The sequence below is a fragment of the Mustela erminea genome, chromosome 14 (assembly GCF_009829155.1).
Source record: "Mustela erminea isolate mMusErm1 chromosome 14, mMusErm1.Pri, whole genome shotgun sequence".
In the NCBI taxonomy this organism is placed as follows: domain Eukaryota; kingdom Metazoa; phylum Chordata; class Mammalia; order Carnivora; family Mustelidae; genus Mustela; species Mustela erminea.
Genome location: NC_045627.1, coordinates 39297590 through 39313447, shown reverse-complemented (window position 1 = coordinate 39313447; position 15858 = coordinate 39297590). Strand labels below are relative to the sequence as shown.

At 36.7% G+C, this 15858-nt stretch overlaps 1 protein-coding gene across 7 annotated transcripts in view; it reads left to right on the top strand.

Annotated features, from left to right (window-relative positions):
- The window catches only part of CFAP70 (cilia and flagella associated protein 70), a 108700-nt gene that overhangs the window by 40883 nt on the left and 51959 nt on the right, over nt 1-15858 (top strand). For all 7 annotated transcript variants that reach the window (XM_032312520.1, XM_032312521.1, XM_032312518.1 and 4 more), the window contains 3 exons: nt 2837-3007; nt 3191-3271; nt 4780-4871. In XM_032312520.1, coding sequence (XP_032168411.1) covers nt 2837-3007; nt 3191-3271; nt 4780-4871 — 344 coding nt within the window. The remainder of the gene's footprint in view (nt 1-2836; nt 3008-3190; nt 3272-4779; nt 4872-15858) is intronic.

Genomic DNA, 15858 nt, shown 5'->3' with positions numbered 1-15858 from the left:
AAACTCTAGCAATCAAAAATGAAGGCGAAATAAAGACATCACAGGGTAAACAAATATTAGAAGACTTTGTTACTAACTTATTTGTCTTGCAAGAATCACTAAAGAAAGTTTTCAGCTTGAAAGGATATGGCACCAATTGCTAATGTGAATCCACCAGAAGAAACAAAGAGCACTAGAAATGGTTAAATTTAAGTTAATATAAGGGTGACTAGGTGGCTTAGTGGGTTAAGCCTCTACCTTCGGCTCAGGTCATGATCTTGGGGTCCTGGGATCAAGCCCCACATCAGGCTTTCTGCTCAGCTGGGAGCCAACTTCCTCCTCTCTCTCTGCCTACCTTTCTGCCTACTTGTGATCTCTCTTTCTCTCTGTCAAATAAATAAATAAAATCTTTTTTAAAAATCTGAGTTAATATAAAAGATTTTAGAAATATAATATTTTTAAAATTTTACTCTTAATTTCTTTGAAAGATATTATATAAAGCATTAATTATATTGTTGAGTATATAACATATAGATTTAATTTATATGATAATGATGGCATTAAGGAGGGAGGATAGTATGGAACTACAGTGCATTAAAGTCTCAAATTATACCAGAATTAAGTTAGTATTAATGTGGTAGAGATCATGATTAATCAGAATGGCTAAAAATCTCATGTGTGTTTGTGTGTGTACATACACATGTACACAGATACATATGTGTATATAAATGTATATAAACAAAGGAATTAAATAGGAGCATCACAAATATTTAACATAAAAGAAGGTACTTAAAGAAAGAGGAGAGGAAAAAAAAAGATAAGATATATAGAAAACAAAGGCAAAATGGCAAACATACTTGTAAATACTTCAACAATAACTTTATATGTAAGTAGCATTAAACACCCCAATGAAAGGATAGAGATTACTAGACCAAATTTCAAAAAATCAAGAATTGGGTGCCTGGGTGGCTCAGTTGGTTAAACATCTACCTTCGGCTCAGGTTGTGATCCCAGACTCCTGGGATTGAGCCCCGCATCAGGCTCCCTATGCTGTGGAGAGCCTCCTTCTCCCTCTCCCTCTGCCGCTTTCCCTGCTTCTGTTCTTTCTGTGTCTCTGTCAAATAAATAAATAAAAATATTTTAAAAAATAAAAAATCAAGAATCAATGATATGCTGTCTAAAAATGGACACACTTAGATTCAGATACACATAAATTGTAGTGAAAGGATGGAAAAGATATACTCTGGAAATGGAAATTGTGAGAGCTGAGTGGCTATATTTATATCAGACAAAAGAGAACTCAAGGAAGTATTACTAACAACATAGAATGGCATGTCAGAAATATTAAAGAGTCGATTAAAAAGAAGATAGAATTTACAAATTTATATACTTATTATATATAATGATAAGTATATAAATATACTTATAATATAATAAGTGTAATAAGTATATAAATTATAATAAGTATATAAATAATAATATATAATAAGTATATAAATTAAATTGTATACGTACCTAACAACAGAACCTCATAGCACTTCAAGCAAAATCCAACAGAATTGAAACAAGAAATAATCGGATGATAACATTTAGAAATTTCAATATTTTGATCTCATTATTTGGTAGAAAAACTATTCAGAAGATCTATGTTAAACGTGAACTTACCATACAACCCAGAAAATCATTTTTAAGAACTTACCCAAGAGAACTGAAAACCAGCATTTACACAAAGACATGTAGGTGAATATTTATAGTATATCAGTGAAGCAGTCACTGTAATGAAGATAATGTAAATATCCATTGCTTGTCTCCTCCAACCAAAGTTTTCTTGTGTTTCCTGTTTTCCTCTCATACCTCTGACCACTCTTCTCCTCTTGCTTTTGGTTTGGCTTCTTTCATTCAGCATAAATTGTATTTAGATTTCATCCATGTTCTTTAATCAAAAAATATTGTTATGAGATTCTTTTTGCAGTCATTTATCTAAAGTTTGAATTCTCTCATACAAAGTCTTTAGTGTGAACTTTAAACTTGCCCTATTTTTCCAATTATAGTTGGTAGCCCAGTAGTATATTAGATTATATTTCTTTTTTTTTAAAGATTTTATTTATTATTTATTTGACAGACAGAGATCACAAGTAGGCAGAGAGGCAGGCAGAGAGAGAGAAAGGGAAGCAGGCTCCCTGCTGAACAGATAGCCCCAATGCGGGGCTTGATCCCAGGACGCTGGGATCATGACCTGAGATGAAGGCAGAGGCTTTAACCCACTTAGCCACCCAGGCACCCTAGATAATATTTCTTATACAGAAATAAATTCTACCACTTAAAGTTAATCTGGAATTGTGTGTCAAAGATTAAAAGCCTTCTGAGAATAAGAATTATGAAACACCAAAATCAGGCAAAGTTGAAAGGTTTCCTCATAATAACTTAAAATTTTATTTATTTATTTATTTATTTGAGAGAGAAGGCTAGAGAACATGCACATGTAGGTGAATGTAGGGGGAGTGGCAGACAGAGGGAGAAGCAGGCTCCTTGTTGAACAAAGAGCTGGATATGGGACTAGATGCCAGGACCCTGGGATCATGACCCAAGCAGAAGGCAGATGCTTAGCCATCTGAGCCACTCAGTATCCCACCTCATAATAATTTAAATAATAGTATAGGCAGATAACTTTCTATGATGGTTTGACCTGTGCAATAAATACGACAGTCAATAAAGATTTCCATTTCCCCATCTCCCTCTGATTCTACAATGCTGAAATTATCTAGAAAACTAAATGATGTTAAAAATAATGTGAGTTTCTTTCAAATTTGTCTCATTTGTCTGTGATTCACTGCTTTCTTTTGTTGTTTCTTTTCAGACCAAATGTTTATTCAGCTTGTTCCGGGATACTGGCCATCTTTTGACTCAGAATAATAAAATAGGAGGATTTAATTCTCCATTGTCGAAACCTATTGTTTCTAAGAACCTGAAAGAAGAGAAAACAGTCAAAGAAAAGGAATTGGAAGGAAGGCTTAGGCCTGGGGATTTGGTAGGTTGTTTAGAAGGTGATGATTTTGCTAGTTTTGTTATATGCCAGAGGCTTGCACTGATTTCTTATCTGGAAAATTGCATCAGTTTAGTTTAGATTTTGTTGCAACATAATGATCATTGTTCCTAACACTGTAAGACCATATAAGAATTCAGTTTTTGTGGTATGTTCACTTTCTTTCAGCAAGCACCTAGTATAAAATCTCAGAGCTCAGATACTCCTTTGGAAGTTGAACCCTCTCCAAGCCACAATCCAGAAGGACAGGTAACTATGCATAAAGAGTTGGAAAATTAAGTATGATATTGTGAAAAATGCTCATTATCTTAGTTACCATCCCATATTTCCCATGACTAGTTTATGGCTGTAGGTAAATTTCTTTGTCTTATTGAGATTCTCTAAAATGAGCAGGTAGTACCAGGTTAACTTTAAGGTCCTTTCTAACATTACAAGTTTATGTCTGTCATTAGTCTTATGCACTAGGAGGAATGCAAAGATTTATAATCTGCAGCCTTTACTCATCTGTGTTCAGGAACTCAGTGGTCTGGTGGATGAAACAGATTTATACATAACTAACCATAATATGGAATTTTGATGAATGCTTTAATAGAGGTACAAATAAAAGGGCAGTGAGGGCTCAAAGAAGACAAATTAATCACTCCTAGAATGGAGCAATCTCAGAAGGCTACATGGAAGAGGTGGCATCTGCTCTAAGTAGTGAAAGATGAAGAGAAAAATTTGCCAGATAAAGATGAGGGGGTAAGCATTTCAGGGCCTGGGAATAGCTTGAGTCAAGGCACAAAGAAGGTAGCAGAATTTGGAGTATATCAATTAATTTAGTGTATGGAGTAGAGAAATGAAAAGAAAGAGATTCTAGAAGGAGGTGAGAAAGGAGAGGCTACACTGAGTTGTAGAAAGGCTTGTTGAAAGCCTTGTTAAAAAGTCTGGGTTTCATTATATAGGTGATGAGGGACTCTTAAGCCTCATCTTGGAGACTCACATGAAATGTTTTAAAATCATGTGGAAATAAGACCTTATATGCATTTAATGGGCCTAACTCTTGCAAGGATGTGAAAAAAAGAGAATGAGTTGGGGTGGGGGCTTCAAATATCAGTTTATAGGTTTTTATTATAGTACAGATGAGTATTAGTGCCAGTCTGATTTAGGGAAGAGGTCGTAGAAAAGAAAGTCAGAAACTTGAAGAGGGAAGATCTGGAATTGGGAAGTTTGAGGGTGCTGAGGAAGAGAAGCAGAAGATAACTCAGGTTCAAGAGAAAAGTCAAAAGAGAGGCCAATATAAGGGAAATGATAAGTTCAGTTTGGGACATGTTGTATTTAGGATGCTGGCAAAATTCTGGGTAAAAATGTCCATCAGGTTGCAGTTGGTAGATGGTGATGTAGATGCTGTGAGTGGGACTATCAGAACGTTATGTGAATATTTCCATAGGACTTGGAAGGTGTGGTGGCAGAAAGAATAGCCTTCACTTAAAACAGTTCTAAGAAAAGTATTGAACAAGTTAAACAGCACTTCAGCTAAGATAGAACTTTCCAAGAATAAAATTGAAAATGCTTTTCTGCAAGAGATAACCACTGTTACCTTTTCTTTCCAGTTATTTCTCTGTATTAAAAATATTTTGACAGTCAAGATCATGCTATATACATATATTTGTACCTGCAGTTTTCTTACTTGTATTATGAATGTTAGGGTACTAAAATTTGTTTTTATATATCTATTTTTAATGGAAAGAATAAATTAGAGAAAAATATCTTTACAGCAATATATAGAAGCAGGGACATACATTGTGTTGGAGATTCAGCTGGACAGAGCCTTGGTTCCAAAGCGAATGCCAGAGGAGCTAGCCAAAAGGTGTGTAGCAATGGTTCTTATACTTGTTTTGCAAAAACATTTTAGGTATAAATAAAAGGAATTCAGATTGTCCCCATAAATATGATTTTTCTAGGCTAAGTAGCAGAAAGTTTTTTTTCCTCAGATGAAATTTCTTTCATTACTGTGGTTTTCTTATTACAAAAGCAGTATATGCTCATTATTAAAAAAACATTTTGAAAAAATTGAGTATATTATAATATCTGAGTATAATATAATAATATAATAAAATATAAAATAATAATATAATATAATAATAATCTGAGTATATAAAAACACTCAGATTGCTACTCATCCAGTGATAGCCACTTTAAAAAACTGGTACTTATCCTTCTGGAGTTACTGTAAAGTTTCTGTATTATACACACATACCACAAACATACACACCCATGTCACATATAAATAAATGTGATTTTAAAAAATGGTTTTTATATTGTACCATAGTGCTTTGATTGTGTTTCTAGAAAATTATCCATTTCATCTATGTTATTCAATTTGTTGATATACAATTGCTCATGACATTCTCTTATTATTCTTTTTATCTCTATAAAATGGGAGTAATGTTCCTGCAGACCTAGATAGGAGGCTTGACTTCATCACCTTGAGATCATGACCTGAGCCAAAATCAAGAGTCAGATGCTCAACAGGCTGAGCCACTCAGGCACCCCAGTTACAGATTATATTTTTATACATTTTGTGCCTGTTAGCAAAGATTTCTAACTACTATTTTATGCATTTACCTTCAAAAAACAAATAAACAGGAGCTACAAACCAAAAGTACAATAATACTCATTTTCATATTTACCTTTACCAGTGTTATTTCTTCAGCTACCTTCCAGTTACTGACTAGTATCCTTTCATTTTAGCCTGAGAGGCTCCTTTTAGCATTTCTTATAGATTAGATCTTACTAATAGACTCTTAGTTTTTGTTTGTTAATTTTTTCTTCATTCTTGAAGGGTAATTTGCTGTATATAGAATTTTTGGTTGGCATTTTTTTCTTTCAGAACCTTAAATATGTTACCCTAGTACCTTCTGGCCTCCATGACTTGGGTTATTCTTATTGACATTATTGAAATTATCTGTTTATCTTATGTGACAAATAACTCCTCTCACTGCTTTTTGAGTTGTTCTCTTGTCTTTGGCTTCTTACGATTTGACAATGATGTGTCTTAGTGTAGATCTTTTCAAGTTTATTCTGCTTGGAAATTGTTATGCTTCTTGGATATATAGATTCATGTCTTTCTGGCCCTTTGTCTTTCTCTTCTTCTTCTGAGATTCCCATAACCTGTATGTTGGTCATACAAATAGTGTATGTTGATGGTGTCCCACATATTTTAGGCCCTGTTTACTTTTTGTTTGTTTTTCTTTCTGTCCTCAGACTAGGTAATTTCAATTATCCTGTCTTCAAGTTTGCTCATTCTTTTTTCTGCCTGACCAAATCTGTTGAACCCTCTAGTAATTTCATTTCAGTTAATGTACTTTTCACCTACAGACTTTCTATTTGGTTCTTTAAAAAATTTCTATCTCTTTATTGATACTCTATTTTTATTTTGTTTATACATCATTTTCCTGATTGTTCTTAATCCTTTGTTTGTGGTTTCCTTTAACTCTTCAAGCACAAGTAAGTTGTTTTATTTCACATCTTTTTGTAGCAAGTCCAGTGTCTGGGCTTCCTCAGGGACAATATCAATTTATTTTTTTATTTCAAAAGAGCCATATTTTTATGTTTTTTAAAAATACATCTTGTGATTTTTTTTGTTGTTGTTGAAAACTGGACAGTTTGATATTATAAAGTGGGAACTTCGGTAATCAGATTTTCCCCTTCCCCAGCGTTTGCTATTCTTAATTGTTGAAGTTGTAGGTTGTGTTCAGCCAGAATTTTGATTGAAATTTTCTTGAATGGCAGGATCTTGATATAATCAAACAAATAAAGATAAAACAAAAAATTTTTTTTTGTTTTTATAGATGATTACATGCTGGAGCATTCTCTCAGGTTTCTTTCTTTCTTTCTTTCTTTTTTTTTTTTTAGAGAGAGAGATGACAAGCAGGCAGAGAGAGAGGAGGAAGCAGGCTCCTTGCTGAGCAGAGAGCCCGATGTGGGGCTCGATCCCAGGACCCTGAGATTATGACCCGAGCCGAAGGCAGCGGCTTAACCCACTGAGCCACCCAGGCGCCCCAGGTTTCTTTCTTTTTTTAAAGATTTATTTATTTATTTACAGAGGGACGGAGCATATGCGAGCAGGGGGAGCAGGGGGACCACATAGAGAGGGAGAGAAGCAGACTCCCTGCTGAGCAGGGAGCCCTGAAGTAGGGCTCAATCCCATGACCCCAAGACTGTGATCTGAGCCAAAATCAAGAGTCAGACATTTAAATGACTGAGCCAACCAGCTGCCCCTGGAGCATTCTTTTATTGCTTAACTAGGCTGTTTATAATTCTGCCTCAGCCTTCACTTCCTGCTTGTACTGGGACTACAGATCAGTCAATGGTGGAAGCTTAAGGTCTTCTCAAGTTTTTTCTGAACATGTATCCCATCCTGAGCATATATATATATAGCTTTCTAAATTCTTCTATACAAGTACTTTTGAATACATTAATTTCCCAGAGAAACCTGCTTTTCTTCCAAGGCCTTAGGTGGTTGTTGTATATCAACCACAACCTTTTGTCCCACAAAGCTATGGGTTTTTTTATAATCTTACAATGTTTTTGAGAAATGTGCACCCACTGGTTTTCTGTCTTTTCCAGATAGGAAAAATAGTATTGAGTGCTGTATGTCAGTCATTCAGGTAGCCCCAGATAGGTTAAAACAAATGCAGTAACTTGTGAACAAGGACTGCTCTGCTTCTTCAGAATCAGAGCCTAGTGTGCCACACTGGAAATGCAGGTTGCCCTGAGCTGGGAATAGGATGAGGCAAGGGCAAGTAAAAATGCCTCTAAGCTTGCCCACTATTATCGTTGCCTTTTTCTTGGTTTTCAGTATTTGTTTCATTGCTGTAAACTCTTGACTGTCTTCCACAGTTCTCGCAGAGTTGGTTCAGACAGTTTCTGATTATTATTTTCAGTGTCTCTACACAAGGATGGGAGTTTAGAGTTTTTTACTCTATCATTTTGCTGACATCTAGACTTTACCTTTTGATGCGAGGGACACTATGCTCAATGCAGGATGAAAGGAAAGGAAATATTTATTACAGATATTTTTAAGGCCTTTGATAAATATCCCCAAGTTGCAGCCCAAAAAGTTTGCAGTTCCACAAGTAGTGTATGAGCCTGCTCTTTCTTCATACATTCATCAACACAATACTTTTTTGTATTTGCTATTTTGACAGGGGAAGATATTTTCTCATTTTGATTTAATTTTTTGAAAGTTTCTCATTTTAATTTTAATCCACATTATAAATGTTTTAGTGAGATTAAACATATTTTCACATATTAAACATTTGGAAGTCCTCTTTTGTAAATAACTTGCTTGTAGTGGCACATTTATCCTTAATACCAAAAAGTTTAAAAACTTTTAAAAACTTTGCATTTAATCCCTTTCCGAAAATAAGTTGATAATATTTACTATAAATGATATATATAAAATAAAATTGATAATCTGGAAATAGAAAGTTGAAAGCTCAAGCCATGGAAACAAAGAGAAAGAAAGTATTAAATAGAACTTTCATAAATAAGCATCAAATCTTTCTTGTTTAACAAAAAGGGAAGTACTATAAATTATGCGGCTCTAATCCTACAGGAGGACCCATGCTAGTTCCAAAAGAGATCAGATATCTTCCTGACATTAATTTCTAAAACAGATATCTCATTTGAGATCTTACATAGGGAATACTTAGTGACAAAATAACAGCAAGTTTAATGAAAGTTTTATAGCAAATGTAGGTGCAAGTTTTTTATAATTTTTTTAATTGAAGTACAATTGAAATTTAACATTTTATTAGTTTCAGGTGTACAATGTAATGATTCAATAGTTGTAAAACTGAAATGATTACCACAATAAGTCTAGTTAATATCTGTCACCATGCGAGTTATACAAAAATTTTTTTCTTGTGATGAGAGCTTTTAAGGTCTACTTTTTTAAGAATCTTCAAATACGCAATACAATATTTTTTTTAAGTTTTATTATTTATTTTTAGTAATCGCTATACCCAAAATGTGGCTTTAACTCATGACCCTGAGATCAAGCATCACGTATTCTTCCAACTGAGCTAGCCAGGTGCCCCTCAAATATGCAGAACAGTATTTTTTTTATCTTATTTTTTAAAAGATTTATTTATTTATTTAAAATTTTTTTTTTTTTAGAAAAATCAGTAGTATATTTATTTTTTTTTTCACATCCACATAACTTTTATTACTATATATTATTGTCATTGTTCCTTTTTGTTTTTAATCTCTGTACCTAATTTATTTATTATTTATTTTTTTTATTTTTTTTTATTTCCAGCATAACAGTATTCATTATTTTTGCACCACACCCCGTGCTCCATGCAATCCGTGCTCTCTATAATACCCACCACCTGGTACCCCAACCTCCCACCCCCCGTCCCTTCAAAACCCTCAGATTGTTTTTCAGAGTCCATAGTCTCTCATGGTTCACCTCCCCTTCCAATTTCCCCCAACTCCCTTCTCCACTCTAAGTCCCCATGTTCTCCATGCTATTTGTTATGCTCCACAAATAAGTGAAACCATATGATAATTGACTCTCTCTGCTTGACTTATTTCACTCAGCATAATCTCTTCCAGTCCCGTCCATGTTGCTACAAAAGTTGGGTATTCATCCTTTCTGATGGAGGCATAATACTCTATCCCCAGGGGTACAGGTCTGTGAATCACCAGGTTTACACACTTCACAGCACTCACCAAAGCACATACCCTCCCCAATGTCCATAATCCCACCCCCTTCTCCCAAACCCCCTCCCCCCAGCAACCCTCAGTTTGTTTTGTGAGATTAAAAGTCACTTATGGTTTGTCTCCCTCCCAATCCCATCTTGTTTCATTTATTCTTCTCCTACCCACTTAAGCCCCCATGTTGCATCACCACTTCCTCATATCAAGGAGATCATATGATAGTTGTCTTTCTCTGCTTGACTTATTTCGCTAAGCATGATATGCTCTAGTTCCATCCATGTTGTCGCAAATGGCAAGATTTCATTTCTTTTGATGGCTGCATAGTATTCCATTGTGTATATATACCACATCTTCTTGATCCATTCATCTGTTGATGGACATCTAGGTTCTTTCCATAGTTTGGCTATTGTGGACATTGCTGCTATAAACATTCGGGTGCATGTGCCCCTTTGGATCACTACGTTTGTATCCTTAGGGTAAATACCCAATAGTGCAATTGCTGGGTCATAGGGCAGTTCTATTTTCAACATTTTGAGGAACCTCCATGCTGTTTTCCAGAGTGGCTGCACCAGCTTGCATTCCCACCAACAGTGTAGGAGGGTTCCCCTTTCTCCGCATCCTCGCCAGCATCTGTCATTTCCTGACTTGTTGATTTTAGCCATTCTGACTGGTGTGAGGTGATATCTCATTGTGGTTTTGATTTGTATTTCCCTGATGCCGAGTGATATGGAGCACTTTTTCATGTGTCTGTTGGCCATCTGGATGTCTTCTTTGCAGAAATGTCTGTTCATGTCCTCTGCCCATTTCTTGATTGGATTATTTGTTCTTTGGGTGTTGAGTTTGCTAAGTTCTTTATAGATTCTGGACACTAGTCCTTTATCTGATATGTCATTTGCAAATATCTTCTCCCATTCTGTCAGTTGTCTTTTGATTTTGTTAACTGTTTCCTTTGCTGTGCAAAAGCTTTTGATCTTGATGAAATCCCAATAGTTCATTTTTGCCCTTGCTTCCTTTGCCTTTTGCGTTGTTCCTAGGAAGATGTTGCTGCGGTTGAGGTCAAAGAGGTTGCTGCCTGTGTTCTCCTCAAGGATTTTGATGGATTCCTTTCGCACATTGAGGTCTTTCATCCATTTTGAGTCTATTTTTGTGTGTGGTGTAAGGAAATGGTCCAATTTCATTTTTCTACATGTGGCTGTCCAATTTTCCCAGCACCATTTATTGAAGAGGCTGTCTTTTTGCCATTGGACATTCTTTCCTGCTTTGTCGAAGATTAGTTGACCATAGAGTTGAGGGTCTATTTCTGGGCTCTCTATTCTGTTCCATTGATCTATGTGTCTGTTTTTGTGCCAGTACCATGCTGTCTTGATGACGACAGCTTTGTAATAGAGCTTGAAGTCCGGAATTGTGATGCCACCAACGTTGGCTTTCTTTTTCAATATCCCTTTGGCTATTCGAGGTCTTTTCTGGTTCCATATAAATTTTAGCATTATTTGTTCCATTTCTTTGAAAAAGATGGATGGTACTTTGATAGGAATTGCATTAAATGTGTAGATTGCTTTAGGTAGACATAGACATTTTCACAAATAGACATTTTCACAATATTTATTCTTCCAATCCAGGAGCATGGAACATTTTTTCATTTCTTTATGTCTTCCTCAATTTCTTTCATGAGTACTTTATAGTTTTCTGAGTATAGATTCTGTGTCTCTTTGGTTAGGTTTATTCCTAGGTATCTTATGGTTTTGGGTGCAATTGTAAATGGGATTGACTCCTTAATTTCTCTTTCTTCTGTCTTGCTGTTGGTGTAGAGAAATGCAACTGATTCTGTGCATTGATTTTATATCCTGACACTTTACTGAATTCCTGTATAAGTTCTAGCAGTTTTGGAGTGGAGTCTTTTGGGTTTTCCACATATAGTATCATATCATCTGCGAAGAGTGATAATTTGACTTCTTCTTTGCCGATTTGGATGCCTTTAATTTCCTTTTGTTGTCTGATTGCTGAGGCTAGGACCTCTAGTACTATGTTGAATAGCAGTGGTGATAATGGACATCCCTGCCGTGTTCCTGACCTTAGCAGAAAAGCTTTCAGTTTTTCTCCATTGAGAATGATATTTGCGGTGGGTTTTTCATAGATGGCTTTGATGATATTGAGGTATGTGCCCTCTATCCCTACACTTTGAAGAGTTTTGATCAGGAAGGGATGCTGTACTTTGTCAAATGCTTTTTCAGCATCTATTGAGAGTATCATATGGTTCTTGTTCTTTCTTTTATTGATGTGTTGTATCACATTGACTGATTTGCGGATGTTGAACCAACCTTGCAGCCCTGGAATAAATCCCACTTGGTCGTGGTGAATAATCTTTTTAATGTACTGTTGAATCCTATTGGCTAGTATTTTGTTGAGTATTTTCGCATCTGTGTTCATCAAGGATATCGGTCTATAGCTCTCTTTTTTGGTGGGATCCTTGTCTGGTTTTAGGATCAAGGTGATGCTGGCCTCATAAAATGAGTTTGGAAGTTTTCCTTCCATTTCTATTTTTTGGAACAGTTTCAGGAGAATAGGAATTAGTTCTTCTTTAAATGTTTGGTAGAATTCCCCCGGGAAGCCGTCTGGCCCTGGGCTTTTGTTTGTTTGGAGATTTTTAATGACTGTTTCAATCTCCTTACTGGTTATGGGTCTGTTCAGGCTTTCTATTTCTTCCTGGTTCAGTTGTGGTAGTTTATATGTTTCTAGGAATGCATCCATTTCTTCCAGATTGTCAAATTTATTGGCGTAGAGTTGCTCATAGTATGTTCTTATAATAGTTTGTATTTCTTTGGTGTTAGTTGTGATCTCTCCTCTTTCATTCATGATTTTATTTATTTGGGTCCTTTCTCTTTTCTTTTTGATAAGTCGGGCCAGGGGTTTATCAATTTTATTAATTCTTTCAAAGAACCAGCTCCTAGTTTCGTTGATTTGTTCTATTGTTTTTTTGGTTTCTATTTCATTGATTTCTGCTCTGATCTTTATGATTTCTCTTCTCCTGCTGGGCTTAGGGTTTCTTTCTTGTTCTTTCTCCAGCTCCTTTAGGTGTAGGGTTAGGTTGTGTACCTGAGACCTTTCTTGTTTCTTGAGAAAGGCTTGTACCGCTATACATTTTCCTCTCAGGACTGCCTTTGTTGTGTCCCACAGATTTTGAACCGTTGTATTTTCATTATCATTTGTTTCCATGATTTTTTTCAATTCTTCTTTAATTTCCCGGTTGACCCATTCATTCTTTAGAAGGATGCTGTTTAGTCTCCATGTATTTGGGTTCTTTCCAAACTTCCTTTTGTGGTTGAGTTCTAGCTTTAGAGCATTGTGTTCTGAAAATATGCAGGGAATGATCCCAATCTTTTGATACCGGTTGAGTCCTGATTTAGGACCGAGGATGTGATCTATTCTGGAGAATGTTCCATGTGCACTAGAGAAGAATGTGTATTCTGTTGCTTTGGGATGAAATATTCTGAATATATCTGTGATGTCCATCTGGTCCAGTGTGTCGTTTAAGGCCTTTATTTCCTTGCTGATCTTTTGCTTGGATGATCTTTCCATTTCAGTGAGGGGAGTGTTAAAGTCCCCTACTATTATTGTATTATTGTTGATGTGTTTCTTTGATTTTGTTATTAATTGGTTTATATAGTTGGCTGCTCCCACGTTGGGGGCATAGATATTTAAAATTGTTAAATCTTCTTGTTGGACAGACCCTTTGAGTATGATATAGTGTCCTTCCTCATCTCTTATTATAGTCTTTGGCTTAAAATCTAATTGATCTGATATAAGGATTGCCACTCCTGCTTTCTTCTGATGTCCATTAGCATGGTAAATTCTTTTCCACCCCCTCATTTTAAATCTGGAGGTGTCTTCGGGCTTAAAATGAGTTTCTTGGAGGCAACATATAGATGGGTTTTGTTTTTTTATCCGTTCTGATACCCTGTGTCTTTTGACAGGGGCATTTAGCCCATTAACATTCAGGGTAACTATTGAGAGATATGAATTTAGTGCCATTGTATTGCCTGTAAGTTGACTGTTACTGTATATGGTCTCTGTTCCTTTCTGATCTACCACTTGTAGGCTCTCTCTTTGCTTAGAGGACCCCTTTCAATATTTCCTGTAGAGCTGGTTTGGTATTTGCAAATTCTTTCAGTTTTTTTTTGTCCTGGAAGCTTTTAATCTCTCCTTCTATTTTCAATGATAGCCTAGCTGGATATAGTATTCTTGGCTGCATGTTTTTCTCGTTTAGTGCTCTGAAAATATCATGCCAGCTCTTTCTGGCCTGCCAGGTCTCTGTGGATAAGTCAGCTGCCAATCTAATATTTTTACCATTGTATGTTACAGACTTCTTTTCCCGGGCTGCTTTCAGGATTTTCTCTTTGTCACTGAGACTTGTAAATTTTACTATTAGGTGACGGGGTGTGGGCCTATTCCTATTTATTTTGAGGGGCGTTCTCTGAACCTCCTGAATTTTGATGCTCATTCCCTTTGCCATATTGGGGAAATTCTCCCCAATAATTCTCTCCAGTATACCTTCTGCTCCCCTCTCTCTTTCTTCTTCTTCTGGAATCCCAATTATTCTAATGTTGTTTCGTCTTATGGTGTCACTTATCTCTCGAATTCTCCCCTCGTGGTCCAGTAGCTGTTTGTCCCTCTTTTGCTCAGCTTCTTTATTCTCTGTCATTTGGTCTTCTATATCACTAATTCTTTCTTCTGCCTCATTTATCCTAGCAGTGAGAGCCTCCATTTTTGATTGCACTTCATTAATAGCTTTTTTTATTTCAACTTGGTTAGATTTTAGTTCTTTTATTTCTCCAGAAAGGGCTTTTATATCTCTTGAGAGGGTTTCTCTAATATCTTCCATGCCTTTTTCGAGCCCGGCTAGAACCTTGAGAATTGTCATTCTGAACTCTAGATCTGACATATTACCAATGTCTGTATTGATTAGGTCCCTAGCCTTCGGTACTGCCTCTTGTTCTTTTTTTTGTGTTGAATTTTTCCGTCTTGTCATTTTGTCCAGATAAGAGTATATGAAGGGGCAAGTAAAATACTAAAAGGGTGGCAACAACCCCAGGAAAAATGCTTTAACCAAATTAGAAGAGATCCAAAATCGTGAGGGGGGAGAAAGGGGATAAAAAGAGGTTCAAAAAGGAAGAAAGAAAAAAAAAGAAAAAAGAAAAAAAAAAAAAAAAGAAAAGAAAAGAATTAAAAAAAAAAAGGAAAACACCTAAGAAAAATGTAAAAAAGAAAAAATATATATATTAAACTAGTAAAAAATCGTTAAAAAAGAAAAAGGTAACAGTTAAAAAAAAAAAAATTTTACCCGAAGGCGAGAAAAAAAAAAAAAACAAAAAATGAAAAAGAAAAAAATTAAATTAACTGCAAGACTAAAAAAAAATCACAGGGAAAAAGCCATGAGTTCCGTGCTTGGCTTTCTCCTCCTCTGGAATTCTGCTGCTCTCCTTGGTATTGAAACCGCACTCCTTGGTAGGTGAACTTGGTCTCGGCTGGATTTCTTGTTGATCTTCTGGGGGAGGGGCCTGTTGTAGTGATTCTCAAGTGTCTTTGCCCCAGGCGGAATTACACCGCCCTTACCTGGGGCTGGGGTGAGTAAATCGCTGGGGTTTGCTTTCAGGAGCTTTTGTTCCCTGAGCGCTTTCCGTAGAGTTCCGGAGGACGGGAATACAAATGGCGGCCTCCTGGTCTCCGGCCCGGAGGAGCCGAGAGCCCAGGGCCGCACTCCTCAGTGCGCCCTCAGAGAACAGTGCCCAGTTACTCCCGTCTGCCTGACCTCCGGCCGCGCTCCGAGCTCTCCGAGCCTGCGACCAGTTCAAGGTAACACCGAGCTGTGAGCTTACTGTTGGCTCTGTCTCTGTAGCCGGCTTTCCCGTTCCAATACCCGCAAGGTCTGCGACACTCAGACACCCCTGATCCTTCTGTGACCCTGCGGGACCTGAGGCCACGCTGAACCCGCGTGGGCTTCGCCCCGGTTTAGCCTCTGGAGCGATGTCCCTCAGCGGAACAGACTTTTAAAAGTCCTGATTTTGTGCACCGTTGCTCCGCCGCTTGCCGGGAGCCGGCCCCTCCCCCCGGGGTCTATCTTCCCGTCG